This window comes from Saccopteryx leptura, chromosome 3 (assembly GCF_036850995.1).
Source record: "Saccopteryx leptura isolate mSacLep1 chromosome 3, mSacLep1_pri_phased_curated, whole genome shotgun sequence".
Lineage (NCBI taxonomy): Eukaryota > Metazoa > Chordata > Mammalia > Chiroptera > Emballonuridae > Saccopteryx > Saccopteryx leptura.
Window position 1 is genome coordinate 284,005,081 of NC_089505.1, and position 22,323 is coordinate 284,027,403.

Here is a 22,323-nt window from a genome sequence, read left to right on the forward strand (position 1 = left end):
TGAAAATATTTTCTGACATTAAGGCGGTCCGTGGCCCAAAAAAGGCTGGGGATCAGTGGGTTAAGAGTATCGTCATGAAGCACAGAAGTTGCCAATTCGATCTCTGTCCAGGGCACATATAGAAACAGAGTCTTGTTACTGTCCTTCCCCTCTCTCCCTTCCTCTCTCTAAAATTAATATAATGGACCTGTGGCCTGACCAGGCAGTGGCACAGTGGATAGAGCATCGACTTGGGATGCTGAGAACCCAGGTTTGAAACCCTGGGATTGCCTGCTTGAGCACGGGCTCCTCTGTCTTGAGCAGGGACTCACTAGTTTGAGTGTGGAGTCGCTGGCTTAAGTGTGGGATCACAGACATGACCCCGTGATTGCTGGCTTGAGCCCAAAGGTCACTAGCTTGAAGCTCAAGTTCGCTGGCTTGAGCAAAGGGTCTCTGGCTTGGCTGTAGCCCCCAGTCAGGCACATATGAGAAAGCAATCAATAAACAACTACAGCACCACAATGAAGAATTGATGCTTCTCATTTCTCTCCCTTTCTATCTGTTTGTCTATCCCTCTCTATCGCTAAAATAAAATTTTTTTTTAAATTTTAAAATGGACCTGTGGTGGCAGTGTATAAAGCGTTGACTTGGAATGCTGAAGTCACTGGTTCGAAACCCTGGGCTTGCCTGGTCAAGGCACATATGAAAAGTAACTACTACAATTTAATGCTTCTTGATCTTCTCCCCTACCCTTTCTCTCTCTAAAAAAATCATTAAGTGAATATTTTTAAAAAATCAATAAAATAATCATTAAAAAATTCATTGTATATATCTATATAATTTATTTTTAAAAAGATATTGTAATTGGATAGACCTCTATATTTTGAAATAAAGCAAAGTTAATAGTTTCTAGTTTCTAATCAAATAAACTATAAAATCCACACCATATGTTTTATAATGCACAGAGCCAAAACCAAGAAAAGATCATTGTAACACAGAATACCTCACTGGCAGACATATTCTTCACTTGTTCTGGTTTCAGTTCTGTAAAATAGAAAAGTCAGCCACTTTAAGAAAATTTAAACCAAGTACAATGGCCTAAATATATGAGTTCAATATAAATCATTATATTAAAAGAGACATAAATTAAGAGAACATACAATGTATAAATGCTCAGAGTAATATTCCTTCTTAGGAGTAACTAAGTAAAAAGGCATTCAATTTCTTTGAATATTGTCCAAAAACAACAAAGTCTACAAATTTGAGAGTAAATATAAAAGAATATAACTTGTTCTTTACAAAAGGCCTTAGCTTGTTAAAACCTAACAACTTTTGTCCACTTCAGAAAATAGCAAAAACATTCTAAAAATACAAATAATTTATGCATTAGCTATTGTTTCTGAGTCCCTACCTGAACAAGGCTTGCAACAAGAAACTCTGATTAAAATGTTTTACTCAGTGTTTCAGAATATACTGTTCACAAAATTTAGGGAATATTTTATCACTTCATATTCATTTTGAAACATCCCCTAATTTTTGTGAGCAGTATATACTCTCAAAGTTACATTTATTATTCTCCAGAGCAGCAGTTCTTAATCCGTACCATTACACTGTAGGAGACGTATTCTGGAAGCTGCATGTCCATGTTCTATTTTATCATCACAGCCGGTAATCTGAGTGCACAGCTGCCAATGCTGGCTGTGGAAAAGTAGCTGAGAACATCTACTCTGAAGTGCTACCACAGTGAGTTTAATCTAACCTAACCTAAAAATGATCAGTGGTGGTATTTAAGAATCAACAAATTACCCTGAGTCAAAACATAGCAATGAATGATATATTTTACTGCAATTCCTCAAAAGTTAACATATGATAAAAGTATAGTTATATGAATTTCCTTAGACACATTAATTTCAAATGATACTAGAATACTGAAATGAAAAGCACCAAAAAAAGTTAAGAACATTTTTCCCTTCATTATTCTTTTCATTTGCCTGAAAAAGTTTTCTTTTTCTTTGAGTTTTCTGCTTAGTTATTATGAACAGGTGAAACCTGTTGTCTAGAACAGGGGTCATGGTCTACTGACCCATGGACTGTCTTTGTATGGTTGTGAGCTAAAAATGGTTCCACCTTTTTGTTTTTTGTTGTTTAAAAAGTAAAAGAATATGCAGTAGGGAGCATATGTGGCCCACAAACCTACAATATTTACAATCAGGCTCTTTACAGAAAAGTTTGCTGACCCTAAGTCTAGAAACTACTTTGTCTTAAGTTTTCCATTGATACAGCAGTACTGCTTTCCTACTAATAAAAATCTCTCAGTAGGGGCTTCTTAAACTTCTAAAGTGGTCTAATGAAGAGCTATAAATGATTCAAGCTCTTGTACACCTACCTCGGATAGGACCCAGAGCTGCATCTTTTGCCAAAGCTGTTAGATCACTTCCTGAGTATCCATCAGTCATTCTGAGAATGGATAGAAAGAGAAAATTATTTTCATCTTTGTAGATTTAAAATCTCCATGTAATAAAAGGGTAAAGCCTACTTTGCCTTTGTCATTAAGCAGATTGCTGTGTGATTTAAGGGTATAGAAAGACCCACCGGCTAAAAACAAAACAGTCTGGTGCTGGCTCCTTATTTATAATGATTCAAATTTTCATCACTACAATCATCCTTTTAGATTAAGGCATACTATATTTCAGGAGGCTCCATTAAATTGTATATGTGTTCTGTGGAAAAGTAACATCTATAAGCCATTACCAGTCAACTAGCTACTTCTATAATCACAGCCACTTCTCTGTAAGTTAATGAGTTTTTCTTTGTCTTGACAGAGTACAGACTTGATGGAAGGAGGGTCAAAGTACAAGTTTTATTTTCTTTTTTAAAATTTTATTTCTTAAACTTTTTAATTGAATTTATTGGGGTGACATTGGTTAATACAATTTTATAGGTTCCAGGTATATAATTCAATAATATACCAAAAAGTAGATTTAAAAAAATTTTATTTGGAGGGGGAAGGAAGAGAAATAGGGAGACAGGGGGAGGGAAGTGGAAGAAAGAAAAGAAGAGGGAAGAGGGGAAAGGAGGGGAAAGGGGAAAGAGGGGGAAGGGGGTCAGAAGGGGAGAGAGGAGGAGTGGGGAGAGAGGGTGAGAAGGGGAGAGAGGGTGAGAAGGGGAGGGTGAGAAAGGGAGAGAGGGTGAGAAGGGGAGAGAGGGTGAGAAGGGGAGAGAGGGTGAGAAGGGGAGAGAGGGTGAGAAGGGGAGAGAGGGTGAGAAGGGGAGAGAGGGTGAGAAGGGGAGGGTGAGAAAGGGAGAGAGGGTGAGAAGGGGAGAGGGTGAGAAAGGGAGAGAGGGTGAGAAGGGGAGAGAGGGTGAGAAGGGGAGAGAGGGTGAGAAGGGGAGAGAGGGTGAGAAGGGGAGGGTGAGAAAGGGAGAGAGGGTGAGAAGGGGAGAGGGTGAGAAGGGGAGAGAGGGTGAGAAAGGGAGAGAGGGTGAGAAGGGGAGAGAGGGTGAGAAGGGGAGAGGGTGAGAAGGGGAGAGAGGGTGAGAAGGGGAGAGAGGAGGAGTGGGGAGAGAGGGTGAGAAGGGGAGAGAGGGTGAGAAAGGGAGAGGGTGAGAAGGGGAGAGAGGGTGAGAAGGGGAGAGAGGAGGAGTGGGGAGAGAGGGTGAGAAGGGGAGAGAGGGTGAGAAAGGGAGAGGGTGAGAAGGGGAGAGAGGGTGAGAAGGGGAGGGTGAGAAAGGGAGAGAGGGTGAGAAAGGGAGAGAGGGTGAGAAGGGGAGAGAGGGTGAGAAGGGGAGAGGGTGAGAAGGGGAGAGAGGGTGAGAAGGGGAGAGAGGGTGAGAAGGGGAGAGAGGGTGAGAAGGGGAGAGAGGGTGAGAAGGGGAGAGAGGGTGAGAAGGGAGAGAGGGTGAGAGAGAGGGGAGAGAGGGTGAGAAGGGGAGAGAGGGTGAGAAGGGAGAGAGGGTGAGAAGGAGAGAGGGTGAGAAGGAGAGAGGGTGAGAAGGAGAGAGGGTGAGAAGGGAGAGAGGGTGAGAAGGGGAGAGAGGGTGAGAAGGGGAGAGAGGGTGAGAAGGGGAGAGAGGGTGAGAAGGGGAGAGGGTGAGAAGGGGAGAGAGGGTGAGAAGGGGAGAGAGGGTGAGAAGGGGAGAGGGTGAGAAGGGGAGAGAGGGTGAGAAGGGGAGAGAGGGTGAGAAGGGGAGAGGGTGAGAAAGGGAGAGAGGGTGAGAAAGGGAGAGAGAGTGAGAAGGGGAGAGAGGGTGAGAAAGGGAGAGGGTGAGAAGGGGAGAGAGGAAGAGAGGGGGAGAGAGGAGGAGGGGGAAAGAGGAGGAGAGAAAGGGAGAAGGAGAGGAAGAGAAAGAGGGTAGAGGGAGAGGAAGAGAACAGAGGGGATAGAGAGGAGGAGAGAGTTGGAGAAAAGGGAGAAAAAGTTGGAGAGACAGGAGACACTGGGAGAAGATTTGTTGCTCCATTTATTTATAAACTCATTGGTCAATTTTTGTATGTGCCCTGACTGAGGATAGATCCTGTAACTTTGGTGTATCAGAATGATGCTCTAACCAACTGAGCTAGCTAGCCAGCCAGATCCCGAATGTAGGACAAACAGGGTGATAGGAGGGCCTGTGGTAAGAAACACTGGCCAAAATAGGCACACTGAATGGGATGCATAGTGGAGAATCCTGGGCAACCAAGAGATTATCAAAGGGAATTAAGTAGGGAGGAAAAGGGGAAGAGGAAAATAAAACAAGTAAAGAAAGCCTTTTCTTATCATGTACTATGTTAAATAACTACATAGATCAAGCATTATTAGGAGAATTCTTTATTGGAATGACAAAGAAGGATCTCAATATTAACAAGTAATGAATTTGTTCTTTTTTCATAGTTACCTAGGAATTCAGAGTATTTACTAAAATTATTAGTTACTCACATTCTTACTGAATATTTTACTTTATTATATTTTTCCAGTGACCAAAATTCATGAGTGCATCTCCTACATTGTTTGTTTTTAAATTTTTTAAATTTATTTTATTTTAGTAAGGGGGGAGCAGGAAGCATCAACTCCCATATGTGCCTTGACCAGGCAAGCTCAAAGTTTTGAACAACTGACCTCAGCATTTCAGGTTGACACTTTATTCACTGCGCCACTACAGGTCAGGCCTATTCAGTGTGTACTAAAGTATACCATTCATAGAAAAAATGTTTAAAAAATATTATGTGTAATGCAAAAGAAGTTTATATGAAGTATGTGTTGGTATGGGCAGATATGAGATAAATTTTAAAATTTAATACCACTTATAAGTTTTAATACGTTTATAAAAAGACTACAGTACCATCATAGATATTTAGGTCATATCTTATACAGGATCTAGAAACTATATGTATAAGAATAAGAGGTAAGGAAGAAGGTAAAAGAAGCAGAGGATGAGACAAGTTTTCTGATAAATACTCATTTTACGCTTAAGCTTACTTTAAACAAAACAGAAAAAGATTAAAAAAAAAAAAAGCTGTAAAACAGACCAAATCACTCACCTAGCAAGTTGTGCTAGCTCTTTTTGAGTCAATGGGCTTCCCTGTTTACATAGTAGATTTTTAAGTAAAAGCAGTCGTGTCTGAAAAGAAATGTTAAAGAATTATCAGTCCTAAGAATTAGCTTAATAAAATACCAGGAATCAGGTTCAAATCCTAACGCATATTTAAGAGCTGAATGATCTTACACAAATCACTCTGCCTTTTCGAGTCTCACTCATATCCTTCACAACTACCATTTTTTTGAGTTCCTGAGCGAGGTAAAAATAATCCAAACAAAGTGCTAAAGACATACCTACTGTTACTACCAAGGATGTTAATGGTCTGAGCTAGACAACTACAATTTAAAAAAAGAACAGTTTTATACAGTATGAATTCATGTAACATGAATATCACCCACTATAAGTCTGTAATTCAATGATTTAATAAAGTTACAGTTCTGCAGCCATAACCTTAATCCAGTTTAGAACATTTCTATAACCACAGAAAGTCCACTCAAGCCTGTCTGCAGTTTATCCTCACTCTCATCCTTTGCCTTAGCAAATCACAGTCTGCTTAATTCTTCTAATAATTTGCATTTTCTGAACATTTCATATAAATGGAATCATGATGTGTAATCTTTATATCTGGTGTCTTTCACTTAGTATAATGTGTTTGAGGTTCATCCACATTACAGCATATAAAAGTGGCTCAAGCCTTTTATTGGTAAATAGTATTCCATTAAATGAATATACCTCATTTATTTATCCATTAACCAACTGATGAATAGATTAGATTCTTTGCAGCTCTTGGCTATTGTTTCATAAGGCTGCTATAAAAATTCTTGTACATGTCTTTGTATAGACATATGTTTTCATTTCTCTTGGGTAGTTCTTAGGAATGGAATTATTGGATCTTATGGTAGGTTTATGTTTATCTTTTTTTTTAAAGAAATCTAAATAATTAAAATTGCCATTATATCAGTAAAAATTAAATAAATATGACTAAAACATATAGTTCTTCATTAAAAATAATTCACACATAGATACATACCTCCTCATTTGGCAAAGACACATATACCCGTTTGATGAAACGCCTAAAAGAAGGATTCAATTCAAGCAATTCAGAAACATAGTTTTGAATTTCAAGGTAACTCAATTTAAGTACCAAATGACAAGAAAAAACTTCAAGTATAATGCTCACGGCATGTGAATGCATTTCAGTCATCAATGTAAAAAGTTATTTTTAGAGAGTCTTTTAAAACTCTCTAGATAATATTTTAAAAACCCTGAATTCAATACTGTAAGAATTAAGTTAACCATTGAGGTATGTATGTGCATGCTTTTTTAAACTTTTTTTAATTTGTGCTTCCTGTATGTGCCTTGACCAGGGAAGCCCAGGGATTCAAACCAGTGACCTCAGTGTTCCAGATCGAAGCTTTATCCACTGTGCCACCACAAGTCAGGCTGTGCATGCTTTTAACAACAATGACATGATACTTTAAAACAAAATATCTGATACAAGAATTTTAATAAAGATATCTTTGCTGTCATTTTCAAACTAAAAACAAGAAGGACAACAGAAACAGAAAAGTAAACTTCATCATCAAGAAACTAGGTAAAGCTTCATCCTGGCGTGCCAGAGTTTGTGGGTTCAACATCCATTCAGAGCATGCAGAAGAACGAAGTAAAACAAGATGATGCTTCTCTCTCATGTGCTCTCTCTTTCTCCCCTCTTCCCCTTCCCCTCTCACAAATCAATGAAAAAATTAAAAAAATATAAACAAATTAGATAATATGTATGGAATGTAAATGTATCAAGAAGGGCTGCCTAGGGCAATGAAAATTACACTGACAAAGAAAGATACACACTGCAGATTACAGATATGAATGTCACAACATAAAGTTTCCCAAAGAAAACAGAGAGAACATATTCTGAGGAGTAATAAAACCAATCTCTCCACTTACATTTAAACAAGCAAGTGAAGACTGGTTCCCTACTCAATAACAGGGCAATGGAAAGATGAGGAAGATGAGGCTGAGCAAAGCAACTCAAAGATATACTGTCCTTGTAAGAAGACATCAGTCTTGCAAGATGATAGACTGTCTTGCAGTGACCAATAATAATTAGTTGAAGAAGACAAATCCACCCAATGTTTTATTTACACACACATACACTTGTTTATCAAGTAAGGCTTTACTGCTGAATTAGGGAGACAGGCTTTCATTCATGGTTTTCATAAGACAACTTAAAATACTTGCTTGGTATCTTACTCTTTTTTTTTTTTAGCTCTTCTCCTACAATATCCTTCCAAAACTAGGTTTTCTAAGAAACCTCCTTATTCAAATAAAATAATAAGCAGGCAAAAGCACAGGAATTATTTTAAAAATATATTGTCAAAATAGGGGAAAAGAACACAATAAATAAAACATAAAATGGGCCCTGGCCGGTTGGCTCAGCGGTAGAGCGTCGGCCTGGCGTGTGGGGGACCCGGGTTCAATTCCCGGCCAGGGCACATAGGAGAAGCGCCCATTTGCTTCTCCACCCCCCCCCCCTCCTTCCTCTCTGTCTCTCTCTTCCCCTCCCGCAGCCAAGGCTCCATTGGAGCAAAGATGGCCCGGGCGCTGGGGATGGCTCCTTGGCCTCTGCCCCAGGCGCTAGAGTGGCTCTGTTCGCAGCAGAGCATCGCCCCCTGGTGGGCAGAGCATCCCCCTTGGTGGGCGTGCCGGGTGGATCCCGGTCGGGCGCATGCGGGAGTCTGTCTGACTGTCTCTCCCCGTTTCCAGCTTCAGAAAAAAAAAAAAAAAACAACATAAAATGAAGAATACGTACAAGAGGATTTTTCCAAAGAGTGAAATATTTTTGTAATGAAATATCTTCCCAAGAAATACAATATAGTAACTTAATGAAATAAAGTCTTCTATGAAACAAGAGCTCAGTGAGATATAAGGGCTCAAGAAAATGACACATACAAAAGTTCAAAGAAATAAGACAATGGAAGATGATAAAATGAACCACAGTGATCAGGAAAGCAATGAGAAAGAAAACAAACTACCAGAGAAACAAGTTACAAAAGTAGTAGCAGAAAGGAGATTAGATACTAACCCAGTAAGAAATAAGGACAACAAACAGGAGAACAGACAAAACAAAACAAAAAGGTCTAAATGTTTAAAAGATAAGAAAAGAAATAACAGATGGAAAAGAAAAAGATGCAACATAATGCATAAATTGTGAAGAATAAAAAGCAGAAAAATAAATTAAGAAAAAAAAATTTAAGATAGTATTCAAAATATCTTGCCCCGCCTGACCAGGCAGTGGCGCAGTGGATAGAGCTTCGGACTGGGATGCGGAAGGACCCAGGTTCAAGACCCCAGGCTCATCTGGCTTGAGCAAAAAGTTCACTAGCTTGGACTCAAGGTCACTGGCTTGAGCAAGGGGTTACTCGGTCTGCTGAAGGCCCGCGGTCATGGCACGTGTGAGAGAGCAATCAATAAACAACTAAGGTGTCGCAACAAAAAACTGATGATGGATGCTTCTCATCTCTCTCCCTTCCTGTCTGTCTGTCCCTGTCTATCCCTCTATCTGACTCTCTCTCTGTCCCTGTAAAAATAAATAAATTAATTAAAAATATATATATCTTGCCCAAACAAAGGATGTTCCAAACTATAAATTTAAACAAACATCAAATTCCAGGAAAAATAAACACAGATCAATCAACATGTTTTTCATATAACCGGATTTCAGTAGTTGAAAACTATATCCAGTAAGAATAAAAAAAAGAACTAAGTTAATCCATGAACATGAATAAAAGTAGGCTGGCTTCAGACTTTACACTACAACATTCAATTCTAGAAACAATGGGGCAATATTAGAGACTCCTCAGGAAAAGAAAGGGAGGCCCAATAATTTTATGCTGAAGTCAAACTGTCCTCCCAGTAGGAAGGGGACAAACCTGGCCAAACACATAAGAACAGAGAACATGACATAGTTCCCATGAAACCTGCTTTTATCAGCTTCTCATGAAGCCCAGTAAAAGAACGTAAGAATTTGGAGTTTTAAGATAATTTAATCCAACCTAGAAGAAATAAGCAATTTGCCTAAAGCCATAAAATTAAGACTAGTTTTACTGATATCCTGCTAGTCCTGACCTCAAAAACTTTAGTTGGTAACAAGAGGTCAGAGAATAGATAAAAGGAGGAAAATAATAAATTTTGTTTTCAAATTGAGAGTCACGGAAATATGTGAAATGAAGACATGACTAAACATATCTGTAATAAATGTGTGTTTCTACATAAATCTTCCTACCTGAGAACAGCCTCATCAAGCTCTTGTGGCCTATTAGTGGCACCCATTACAAGTACTCTGTCATCTCCAGCAGACTGTACCTATAAGCCAAAATATTTTTCAGTACTTTTAGAGAAAGTAGTAACAAAGGAAAGCATAGTAACAATATCTGTATTTCTAATTTGGGTCATTTAATAGGAAAATATAGACATTAAAATGTTACCACATTAAAAATATCCTAATCAATACTTACACCATCAAATTCTATTAGAAATTCAGTTTTTAGACGTCTACTAGCATCATGCTCTCCTTCTCTTCTTTCACACAAAAGGCTATCAACTTCATCTAGAGGAAATACAAGGATAAAGCCAGTTAAAAAGCCAACCTATATGAGTTATCTGAGATGAATCTAGTTTATTACTTAAGTAACAGTGGGTCTTAATTCATTAGATAGCCCTTAACTTTGTGCTTCTTTAAAACTTTTTCCTTCTAAATAATCTTTCCTATCATACCTCTTATATTTGGAGAGGGAAATTTCACAAAGGTTCAACTAACTTAGTTTATAAACATGTTCTTACCTATAAAAATTATAGAAGGTTGAAGTTCTCGAGCCACAGCAAAAAGAGCTCTCACCAACTTCTCTCCTTCTCCCACCTAAAACAAGGCATTACACACAATCACATGTATAATCCAGCTTTTAAGATGTAATGATTGAAAGTCTAGAATCTAGGAATTTAATTTTCTTTCTTTGCAATAATCAGAGATTTGGTTTAAGAAATTGGTAAGAGGGTAAAGGAGGTTACTGAAATATCCCTTATAATTTTAGAAAATAAGCCATTTATTTATTATTTAATACAATTCGGTAAGTACTATATAAAATAAAACATAAGTGTTTTGCTTGACACTGCACTCCTAAGACTTGAGAATGGAATAGCTTATTAGTCAAAAGAAACAAGTGGGAACAGAAAGAGTTGCTGTACATACTCCTTAAGCCCTGGGCTGCAGGGTATATTTAAAGAAGCAGGTAAGTTAGAAAGTTCTCACTGAACAAAAAAAAATTTTTTTGTGACAGAGACAGAGAGAGGGACAGATAGGGACAGACAGACAGGAAGGGAGAGAGATAAGAAGCATCAATTCTTCATTGCGGCACCTTAGTTGTTCATTGATTGCTTTCTCATATGTGCCTTGACCAAGGGCTACAGTCGAGAACCGAGGTTCAAAACCTGAGTCTCCAACTTGAGTGGGGGCTCATCTGGTTCAAGCACAAACTCACCAGCTTGAGCGCAGGGTCACTGTCTTGATCATAGGATCATAGACATGACCCCATGGTCGCTAGCTTCAGCCCAAAGGTCACTGGCTTGAACCCAAGGCCACTGGCTTGAGCAAAGGGTCACTTGCTCTATCTACTGTAGCCCTTTGGTCAAGGCACATATGAGAAAGCAATAAATGAACAACTAAGGAGCTGCAACAAAGAATTAATGCTTCTCATCTCTCTCCCTTCCTATCTGTCTGTCCCTATCTCTCCCTCTCTCTGACTCTCTGTCTCTGTCAAAAAAAAGAACACTTTGAAAATGTATTCTCACAATTTCACTGTCAATAAATATCAAAATGTTTCTAGATAGTCTAGAAGGTCTATGACCCCTTGAGACACACAATAAAACTACTCTATGCACCAAAGCATCTAATGAAAGGGTCATAAGAGTAGGGGTAATTTACTGTAAAAATACTTCTGTCCTCTAGGTGGCACCTATCCTTTATATTGATAATTTCATTTTAAAAAGAAAGAAAGAAAGAAAGAAGACTGCCCCTAGATTTAGAATCATCAAAACAAATACTCTCAGAATGGGAGGAATTGCAAGAGATCACCTCTTATGACATCAACACTTCACAAATGAAGTAAGGCCTGAAGTGATACTATCTTAAGGTCAGCTCAGTATGTAAAAGCTGTTGGGCCTGACCTGTAGTGGTGCAGTGGATAAAGCGTCAACCTGGAGACACTGAGGTTGCCGGTTCAAAACCCTGGTTTGCCTGGTCAAGGCACATATGGGAGTTGATGCTTCCTGCTCCTCCCCCTTAACTCACTCTCTCTCTCTCTCTCTCTCTCTCCCCCCCTCTCCCCCCTCCTCTCTAAAATGAAAAAAAAAAAAAATTAAAAAAAAAAAAGCTGTTGGAATCCCTATCTTCTAACTCCAAGACAGTGTTTTTCATTATACTATGTGTATAATCATAATGTTCATAAACCCACATCAATAACAATTTTACTTAATAAATTTCATATAGGAAACAAAATGTAATCAGGAAAAAAAGGTATCATTTCATAGTTACTTTTAATTACTTTACAAAATTGAGAACCCTTGCCAATATCTGATCTTGGACTTCTAGCCTCCAAAACTATAAGACAATAAATTTCTGTTTAAGCCAGCCAGTTTATGGTACTTTGTTACACAGCCCTATCAAACTAATACAGTAAGGGACAGCACAATTCTAATTTTAAAAACGCACATGAGTTTCTATGAATAGTCACGTTCATCATACCTGAATAATGAATATAAAATTCACAAATATTTTTGCATGTTATTACCATCTTGCTAAACACAGTAACATTTAGACAGTAACTTAAAACATGACAATACTGAAAAAAATACTCACATATTTTGAAGTTAAACTTGCAGCACTTATATTAAAGAAGGTTGCATTAGATTCTGCAGCTACTGCTTTAGCCTTTAACAATCACAAAGGCAAAAAATTAGTTCAATACTAGAGAAGATAAAACAGCTAAGAAAAAAAGTTACTTTCTCTATTTACTTTTTTCCTTTAGAAGAGCTATGCAGAAGAGATATCCAGATCTTTTTTTTTTTCCTTTTTTTTTGTATTTTTCTGAAGCTGGAAACGGGGAGAGACAGTCAGACAGACTCCCGCATGCGCCCGACCGGGATCCACCCGGCACGCCCACCAGGGGTGATGCTCTGCCCCTCCGGGGCGTCGCTCTGTCACGACCAGAGCCACTCTAGCACCTGGGGCAGAGGCCAAGGAGCCATCCCCAGCGCCCGGGCCATCTTTGCTCCAATGGAGCCTTGGCTGCGGGAGGGGAAGAGAGAGACAGAGAGGAAGGAGGGGGGGGGGTGGAGAAGCAAATGGGTGCTTCTCCTATGTGCCCTGGCTGGGAATCGAACCCGGGTCTCCCGCACGCCAGGCCGACGCTCTACCGCTGAGCCAACCGACCAGGGCCGAGATATCCAGATCTTGATAAAAACTTTTGATAAAAGGTTATTGGGGAGAAAAATCTATTGGATGTCAATTATATTTCAATAAAAAAAGAAAAATATATGTATCATGCTGATTATTTAAATAAGGCTGTTAGGATAAAAAATCAAGGATTGGGAAGATATCCAATACAGTAAAGTAAAAATTTTATTATTTAATTTGGGAAAATAATAAAAATTACACTGTTAAATTTAATTAACCCAAACATATAACTGGAGATTACATATATGGTTTTCCATCTATTTTGTCATTGAAAATTAGTTTAAAAACTTAAGAGATGAATATTATAGCAAAAAGCAAGTCATAAATAATAGACTCAGGGACAAGGTAAAGTTTCTGAAAAAAATTATTAGCCCTTGTATCTTAATAGAATATTCAGATTTAAAAAGATTTCTCACCAGCATTGTTTTCCCATTTCCAGGTGGACCAAAGAGTAACAATCCTCTGGCAGGAGCTCTAAGCCCTGTAAACAACTTAAAAATATATACACAACTATGATTCTGGACTTTCAGACATTTTAAGAATTATTTGTCATCTAAAAAGTGCCATTTTTCAGTAGCATCTACAAAACAGATCTCTAAAAAGAATACATAATCAATAAACTAATATAATTATTAAAAACATAAGAAAAAAATAAATCCAAACCTTCATTATCAAAATTAATGCAGACTGGTTAAACAACTCGTATTATTAAATATAGGTATTCTTCTCTACTCCCTTTAGAAATCTTACCAAAATAATACTAAATGAATAAAACAGATAAAAATCTTCAAAACAAAAATAATAGGAAAGGAGCATGAACGGTGGTGACACCGTGGGTCGAATATCGACTTGGGACACTGAAGAACCAGATTCAAAACCCTGAGGTTTCCAGCTTGAACATGGGCTCATCTAGCTTGAGCACAGGCCCACCAGCTTGAGTGCTGGGTTATCGGCTTGAGCATGAGATGATCCTATGGTCACTGGCTTGAGCCCAAAGGTTGCTGGTTTGAAGCCCAAGGTTGCTGGCTTGAGCAAGGGGTCACTGGCTGGCTGGTGCCCACTACCCTGGTCAAGGCACATATGAGAAACAATCAAAGAACTAAAATGTCTCAACTACAAGTTTATGCTTCTTATCTGTCTCCCTTCCTGTCTCTCTTTTGTTTTAAAAAAATAAAGAATAGGAAAAGAGACAATACAGGATACAAGAAATCTTTGTAGATGGAGAAATGATAAAGTGTGGTACTTTATACAGCAAAGCTAAGAGAGCTAAAACCTAAGTGCTAGCTTGTGAAGTGATCCCTAGATACAAGAGGCAGGCTGATATGAAAAAAAAATTCATGGGAAAGCTCAGGAAGTGGAGGCATCAGGTACCACAGCACAGAAAGCACCAGTAAGGTAGGCTGCTCGAAACAGAAATACTGAATCAAAGTTTGTATGAAGAATTGAACCTATGTTTCTGCCTACCCCCACCCCAGCAAAGGATGCAGAAATTTTATTTTAGAGAAATTAAACCAGTCTTGAGTGTGACAGGAGTCAAGGTTGAAGAACCAGATTGATAACAATAGTGAAGGTATATGAACTCTTAAGTTGAACCATTTGAAATGGGTGATATTCAACTTTGTAAAAAAATACTTTGTTTTTAATGGTTTTAGGTTTACAGGAAATTGAATGGAAAGTACAGTTCCCATATAACTCATCTCTCCATTTCCCATTATTAACATCTTGCATTAATGTGGTACATTTATTACAATTGATGAACCAATATTAATACATTATTATTAACTAGAAAGTCCATAGTATACATTAGGGTTCACAGTATGCATCACGTAACCTACTCTAATATTATCATATAGAATCCTTCCACTGCTCTAAAAAATCCTGTGTTCCATCTATCCATCACTCCCTCCGCCCCATGAACCCGGGGGCAACCACTGATCTTTTACTGCCTCCACAATGCTGTGACTGCAGAATGCCATATACTTGGAATTATACAGTATTAACCTTTTCAGATTGGTTTGTTTTAGCAATATCCATTTAAGGTTCCCTTGTGTATTTTCATGGCATGATTGCTCAATTCCCTTTAATGCTGAATAGTATTTCATTATATGATTACAGTAGTTTTTTAAAACCCATTTATTTATTAAAGATCATCTTGGTTGGTTCCAAGTTTTTGCAATTACAAATAAAGCTACTATAAACATTCAATTGCAGGTTTTTGTGTGGACTTAAAATTTTAACTCATTTGGGTAAATACTAAAGAGCATGACTGCTAGGTAGCACAGTGTGTTTAGTTTTGTAAGAAAGTGTCAAAGTGTCTTCCAAAGTGGCTGTGTCATTTTGCCTTTCCACCAGCAAGAATGAGGGATCCTGTTGCACCACATCAATGCTAGCATTTGGTGTTCTTAATGTTACGATTTTAGCCATTCCAATAAGTGGGTATGGAATCTTACTGTTGTTTAATTTGTACTTCCTTAATGACAAATGATGTTAAGTAACAAATGCATGTTTATTATCTGTATACAGTATCTTCTTTGGTGAGGTATCTCTTCAGATCTTTAGCGCATATTTTAATTGAGTCATTTGTTTTCTTAGTGTTGAGTTTTAAAAGTTCTTTGTATATTCTGGATTCCAGTCCATTATCATATAATATGCTTGGCAAAGATTTTCTTCCTGTCTGTGGCTTGTCTTTTCATTCTCTTAACAATGTCTTTCAGAGAAATTTTTAATTTTAATGAAGTTCAACTTACCAATTTTTCTTTCAAGGATCCTGCTTTTATTATTTTAATGATTTTATTTACTGCCCGACCAGGCAGTGGCACAGTGGACAGAGCATCGGCTTGGGATGCTGAGGACCCAGGTTTGAAACCCCAAGGTTGCTGGCCTGAGTGTGGGCTCACCAGCCTGAGCACAGGGTTGCCAGCTTGAGCATGGGATCATAAACATGACCCTATGGTTGCTGACTTGAGCCCAAAAGTCACTGGCGTGAAGCCCAAGGTCACTGCCTTGAGCAAGAGGTCACTGGCTCAGCTGGAGGCCCCCAGTCAAGGCACATACAAGAAAGCAATCAATGAATAACTAAGGTACCACAATGAAGAATTGATGCTTCTTATCTCTCTCCCTTCCTGTCTGCCCCTATCTCTCTAAAAAAAATAAAATAAAATTTTACTGTTTTGAGAGAGAGAGAGAAGGGGGGAGGGAGAAGGAAGCATCAACTCATAGTAGTTGCTTCTCATATGTGCCTTGACCAGGCAAGCCCGGGATTTCAAACTGGCAAACTCAGCATTCCAGGTCGACGCAATATCCACTGCGCCACCACAGGTCAGGCTTGAGGATCATGGTTTGGTACTGTATTTAATAAGTCATCCCAAACCAAAGATCACCTACATTTTTTCTACAGTATCTTCTAGGATTTTTTTTTTTTTTTTGGTATCTTTCTGAAGCTGGAAACGGGAGGCAGTCAGACAGACTCCCACATGCACCCGACCGGGATCCACCCGGCATGCCCACCAGGGGGCGATGCTCTGCCCATCCGGGGCGTTGCTCCGTCACGACCAGAGCCACTCTAGCGCCTGGGGCAGAGGCCAAGGAGCCATCCCCAGCGCCCGGGCCATCTCTTTGCTCCAATGGAGGCTTGGCTGCGGGAGAGGAAGAGAGAGACAGAGAGGAAGGAGAGGGGGAGGGGTGGAGAAGCAGATGGGCGCCTCTCCTGTGTGCCCTGGCCAGGAATTGAACCTGGGACTTCTGCACGCCAGGCCGACGCTCTACCACTGAGCCAACCGGCCAGGGCCTAGGATTTTTATAGTTTAGTTTGCCGCTCACATTTGGGTCTGTGCCAATTTTGAATCAATTTTTGTGAAAAGTATCAAGTATGTTTCTAGATTCATTTTTTTACATGTGTATGTCCAGTTGTTTCAAAACCATTTGCGGAAAATGCTACCTTTTCTACATCAAATTATCTTCATTACTTTGTCAAAAATAAATTGATTATATTTATGTGGGTCTATTTCTGGGATCTCTATTTTGTCCTATTGATTTACTTGTCTATTCTTTTGCCAGTGACATGTTGTCTTGATTACTGCAGCTTTTTGTTTTTAGTATTTTTTCCAGCTTTACTGAGATATAATCTACATAACATTGGGTAAGTTTAAGGTGTACAATGTGATGACTTGATATATACATATACTGCAAAAAATTTTCCACAGTAAGGTTAACACATTCTTTACCCCACATAATTACCGTTTTATTGTTATGGTAAGAAAATTAAAGTTCTACTCTTTCAGCAACTTCCAAATATACAATGCAATATTGTTGACCATAGTTACCATGCTGTACCTTAGATCCCTAGAACTTATCTTATAAATGAAAGCTTGTACCCTTGATCAAGAACTCCTTGTAGGCCCTGGCCGGTTGGCTCAGCGGTAGAGCGTCGGCCTAGCGTGCGGAGGACCCGGGTTCGATTCCCGGCCAGGGCACACAGGAGAAGCGCCCATTTGCTTCTCCACCCCTCCGCCGCGCTTTCCTCTCTGTCTCTCTCTTCCCCCCCCGCAGCCAAGGCTCCATTGGAGCAAAGATGGCCTGGGCGCTGGGGATGGCTCTGTGGCCTCTGCCTCAGGCACTAGAGTGGCTCTGGTCGCAACATGGCGACGCCCAGGATGAGCAGAGCATCGCCCCCTGGTGGGCAGAGCGTCACCCCATGGTGGGCGTGCCAGGTGGATCCTGGTCGGGCGCATGTGGGAATCTGACTGTCTCTCTCTGTTTCCAGCTTCAGAAAAATGAAAAAAAAAAAAAAGAACTCCTTGTGCCTCCACTTTTAAGCCCTTAGCAACCACCATTCTACTCTGTTTCTATGAGGTCAGTGCTTTTATTTTATTTTTATTTTATTTCTTAATTTTAGAAAGGAGAGAGAGAGGGAGAAGACAGAGAGAGAGAAGGAGGGGAGGAGCAGGAAGCATCAACTCCATATGTGCCTTGACCAGGCAAGCCCAGGGTTTCGAACCGGCAACCTCAGCATTTCCAGGTCGATGCTTTATCCACTGCGCCACCACAGGTCAGGCGAGGTCAGTGCTTTTAGATTCCACATATACATGAGATCATACAGTATTTGTCCTTTTGTCTGACTTATTTCACTTTGCATAATGCCCTCGAGGTTCAGTGATGTCACAATTGGCAAGATTTCCTTATCTTTTATAGATGAATAATATTCTCATACATATATTATATAGACATACAGTCTTTCTCTCTCTTTCTCTCTCTCTCTTCATTTTCATTTTCCAATCATCAGTCAATGGACACTAAAGTTGTTTCCATGTCTTGGCTATTGTAAATAATGTTGCACGATTACTGTTGATCTTTTTTTTAATATTTTTATTTATTTATTCATTTTAGAGAGGAGAGAGAGAAGGAGAGAGAGAGAAAGAAGAGGGAGGAGCAGGAAGCATCAATTCCCATATGTGCCTTGATCAGGAAGGTTCAGGGTTTTGAACTGGTGACCTCAGTGTTTCCAGGTTGACGCGTTATCCACTGTGCCACCACAGATCAGGCGATTACTGTTTATATTTTCTTGAACTCAGGTAGTGTTAGTTCTCAGTCCTTTGTTCTTCTACAATATTGTGTTGGCTCTTTTAGGTCTTTTGCCTCTCCATTAAAACTTTAGAATCAACTTCTCGACATCTACAGAATAACTGGCAGAAGTTCTGATCTGGAATTGTTTTGAATCTATATATTGACTTGGGAAAAACTGACATGTTGATAATATTGAATCTTCCTATTCATCTAGTACATTTACTAAAGTCTCTGTCCTTCCCAAATCTAAAATATTCAACACTATTGAAATGACTTTCAAATACAATTTTAACATTTTTCCAGCTTCTTAATTGCCTTTTAACTGCACGTCATATATGTCATGGAAATATGCCTAAATACAAATGTATATGCTGTTTGACCTCACTGTCTACTTTAGATGTGTTCTTTAAAGAGATGAGGAAAGCAGAAGCTGAATGACTTTTCTAGCCGAGTCCAAATATTTCCTCAGTACTACCCTCACAATTTTAGATAATTTTTTTTTATTCATCTATTTATTTTTTACAGAGACAGAGAGTGAGTCAGAGAGAGGGATAGACAGGAACAGACAGACAGGAACGAAGAGAGATGAGAAGCATCAATCATTAGTTTTTCATTGCGTGTTGCAACACCTTAGTTGTTCATTGATTGCTTTCTCATATGTGCCTTGACTGCGGGCCTTCAGCAGACCGAGTAACCCCTTGCTTGAGCCAACGACCTTGGGTTCAAGCTGGTGGGCTTTTGCTCAAACCAGATGAGCCCGCGCTCAAGCTGGCGACCTCGGGGTCTCGAACCTGGGTCCTCCGCATCCCAGTCCGATGCTCTATCCACTGCACCACCGCCTGCTCAGGCTTAGATAAATTTTTATATCCTAAAATGCATGGCGCTTCATACATACTAAAACCCAGACTTAAGAATCTGGTGGCACCTACAGCTTTGAGGAGGCAGTTCTAAGCTTAGGAATCACATTTTTATCTCATTTCCTAGGTCCACCACTTAACTATTATTTTGAGCAAGCAATTTGGGTCTTAGGACTAATATCCTTATCAACAAATGGACTAGATCAGTGTTCCCCAACCTTCTTTGGGCCACATACCGGTTTAATGTCAGAAAATATTTTCACGGACCAGCCTTTAGGGTGGGATGAATAAATATATCACGTGACTGAGACAAGCATCAAGAGTGAGTCTTAGATGGATGTAACAGAGGGAATCTGGTCTTTTTAAAAATAAAAACATCGTTCAGACTTAAATATAAATAAAACTGAAATAATGTAAGTTATTTATTCTTTCTCTGTGGACCGGTACCAAATGGCCCACAGATAATAGTTACCGGTCCACGGCCCAGGGGTTGGGGACCACTGGACTAGATGATTGCTAAGATCTTTTTCAGATTTAAAATTATTTGAATTTTTTCAGTAAGTAGTTTTTTTTTGTTTGTTTTTTTGGTTAATACTCAAGTCTGCTGCATTTATTACATATATAATTCCAGCAAAAAGCTCAATATATGATATGTTGCCCCAAAGTGTGGCCTGAGGTGGTATAAGAGGTAAATTTGGTTCATATAAAGACAAATGCTTTCTATTTTAATAATTCTTAAATGATTATATTGTGTATTATCAAAATTTCAATTAGTATAACGAACCAGTGATTTCATGTACATTACTGCGTAGAATGAGTAAGAAAACAAAGAAAGCAGACTTGAAAAACATTCAGTAAGTTCCAGTATGGCTGGTACTCATGAGTGTGAACACCGTGAAGTAGCAGTACTGGAATGACTGAGACAATGGAAAAAGGGAGCCACACAACCTTCACACATTCACTGAAAAGCATATCACAACAATGTGCCATACAGCATCTATTTTCATTAGCTGATACAAATGAATTCCTAAAACTTGATGGTTCAAGGAGAAGAGAAATAACTGGCTCAGAAGTGAATCATCAGATTTATTTTTTGCAATATTATCAGAATAACACCAAATATGCAATTTGTGAATTATGAAAATTCAAAACAGTGCTAAGTATGGAAAATCAAATATTATCAATTGAAAAATAACCTAACTTCCTGAGTGAGTCTAAAAGTATGGGATGGAAAGTTAGATCCCTATCCATCATTCACTGCTCTCTACTTACTTTCATGACTTAATATCCTTGAAAATAATTCTTTTAAAACTTGTTGTTCAGCCTGACCAGGGGGTGACACAGTGGATAGAGCATCGGACCGGGACGCAGAAGACCCAGGTTCAAAACCCCGAGGTCACCGGCTTGAGCATGGGCTCATCTGGTTTTAGCAAGGCTCACCAGCTTGAGCCCAAGGTCACTGACTTGAACATGGGATCATAAACATGACCCCATGGTCCCTGGCTTGAGCCCAAAGGTCGCTGGTTGAGCAAGGGGTCACTCGCTCTGCTGTAGCTCCCTCCACCCCACCCCCATCAAGGCATATATGAGAAAGCAATCAGTAAGAAACTAAGGTGCTGCAACAAAGAATTGGTACTTCTCATCTCTCTCCCCTTCTGTCTGTCTGTCTCTATCTGTTCCTCTTTTTGTCTCTTTCTGTCACCAAAACAAAACAAACCTGTTGTTTAAACAGATTTTATTGTAATTCCTTTTTTTTCCAGTACAATGTCTTTTCTAAAATATATTATTTATTGATTGATTTTTAGAGTGAGGAAGGCAGATTCTTGTATGTGTCCTCACCAGGGATGGAACCTGAAACCCTGACGCTTTAGGACACTGTGCTAACCAACTGAGCTTACCCAACCAGGCCATCTTTTATTTTAAATCACTCTTATTGTTTTACCTACTTCTCCCACATATGTTAAAAATGGGTTGGGTATTAGGAATCCTTATAGTCATTCTCCTCTCCTATAATAACTAGTCAACAGCAATTCTTAGTGTTTTATTTTTCTTTTTAAAAACATTAATCTACTATGATATAAATTAATCATTCTAGCATAGCTCAAAACTTTCTTTACTGCTACTATAGATTCAATAATAAATGATGGTATAGGAAAGTGAAATATACCGTCCTTACCTCAGGCCTTAGAGAAGGAAGAATGACAATTTCTTGCAACGCTTGTTTTGCCAACTCTTGACCAGCTATATCATCAAATTTAACAGCCATTCCACTAAGAAACAGAATTTCAGTTATCTCCACAACAGAAATATGCATCAGTTATTATAAAATGAAGTTTAAGCTCTATGGAGTGTGGTCATTTTTATGTTAAATTAGTAAAGGAATGGTTTTCTGAAAACCATCATAAAAATAAATATGTAAATTAGACAAAGTATTTTTAATCTATTTCACTCATGATACATTTTATAAATAAATTCAAAAATAAAAACTGTAAAATCAAACACTTTAGATGTCAAAACTTACTTGTCCACAATTTCATTCAGTATAAGGTTAGCAAGGTTGTTGTCCACGTTCCTAAAATTCTTCAAGTCTTTCTTTTTACGAGCAGCAGTTGTAGGGGTGGAAGGTTTATTTGTTCGATTTGTTTTTGGTGTACTCTTAAAGGACACAAAATTTTAATGTGAAAATACAACCTAACATTTACACTTTTTACAGGTAAATTTACTTCAAAGTTCACAGAACTGGAAAAAGTATAAAAATAAATGTATATTTTATTCCAAGGCAAAAAGATATTCACTACAGAACATTTGGCAGAAGCAGATTGATAGAGGATTTTATCTGAAGAGCTTTAATTACTATAAAATAAAAAAGCTCTATGACATGTAGTCATATAATTTTGATCC

At 38.7% G+C, this 22,323-nt stretch overlaps 1 protein-coding gene across 6 annotated transcripts in view; it reads right to left on the minus strand.

Annotated features, from left to right (window-relative positions):
• Positions 1–22,323, minus strand: part of SPAST (spastin) — a 75,062-nt gene that overhangs the window by 10,898 nt on the left and 41,841 nt on the right. For all 6 annotated transcript variants that reach the window (XM_066378573.1, XM_066378572.1, XM_066378571.1 and 3 more), the window contains 11 exons: positions 21,944–22,077; positions 21,599–21,692; positions 13,420–13,494; positions 12,407–12,478; positions 10,336–10,411; positions 10,011–10,102; positions 9,779–9,858; positions 6,527–6,569; positions 5,498–5,577; positions 2,366–2,436; positions 983–1,023 (listed from right to left, as the gene is read on the minus strand). In XM_066378573.1, coding sequence (XP_066234670.1) covers positions 983–1,023; positions 2,366–2,436; positions 5,498–5,577; positions 6,527–6,569; positions 9,779–9,858; positions 10,011–10,102; positions 10,336–10,411; positions 12,407–12,478; positions 13,420–13,494; positions 21,599–21,692; positions 21,944–22,077 — 858 coding nt within the window. The remainder of the gene's footprint in view (positions 1–982; positions 1,024–2,365; positions 2,437–5,497; positions 5,578–6,526; positions 6,570–9,778; positions 9,859–10,010; positions 10,103–10,335; positions 10,412–12,406; positions 12,479–13,419; positions 13,495–21,598; positions 21,693–21,943; positions 22,078–22,323) is intronic.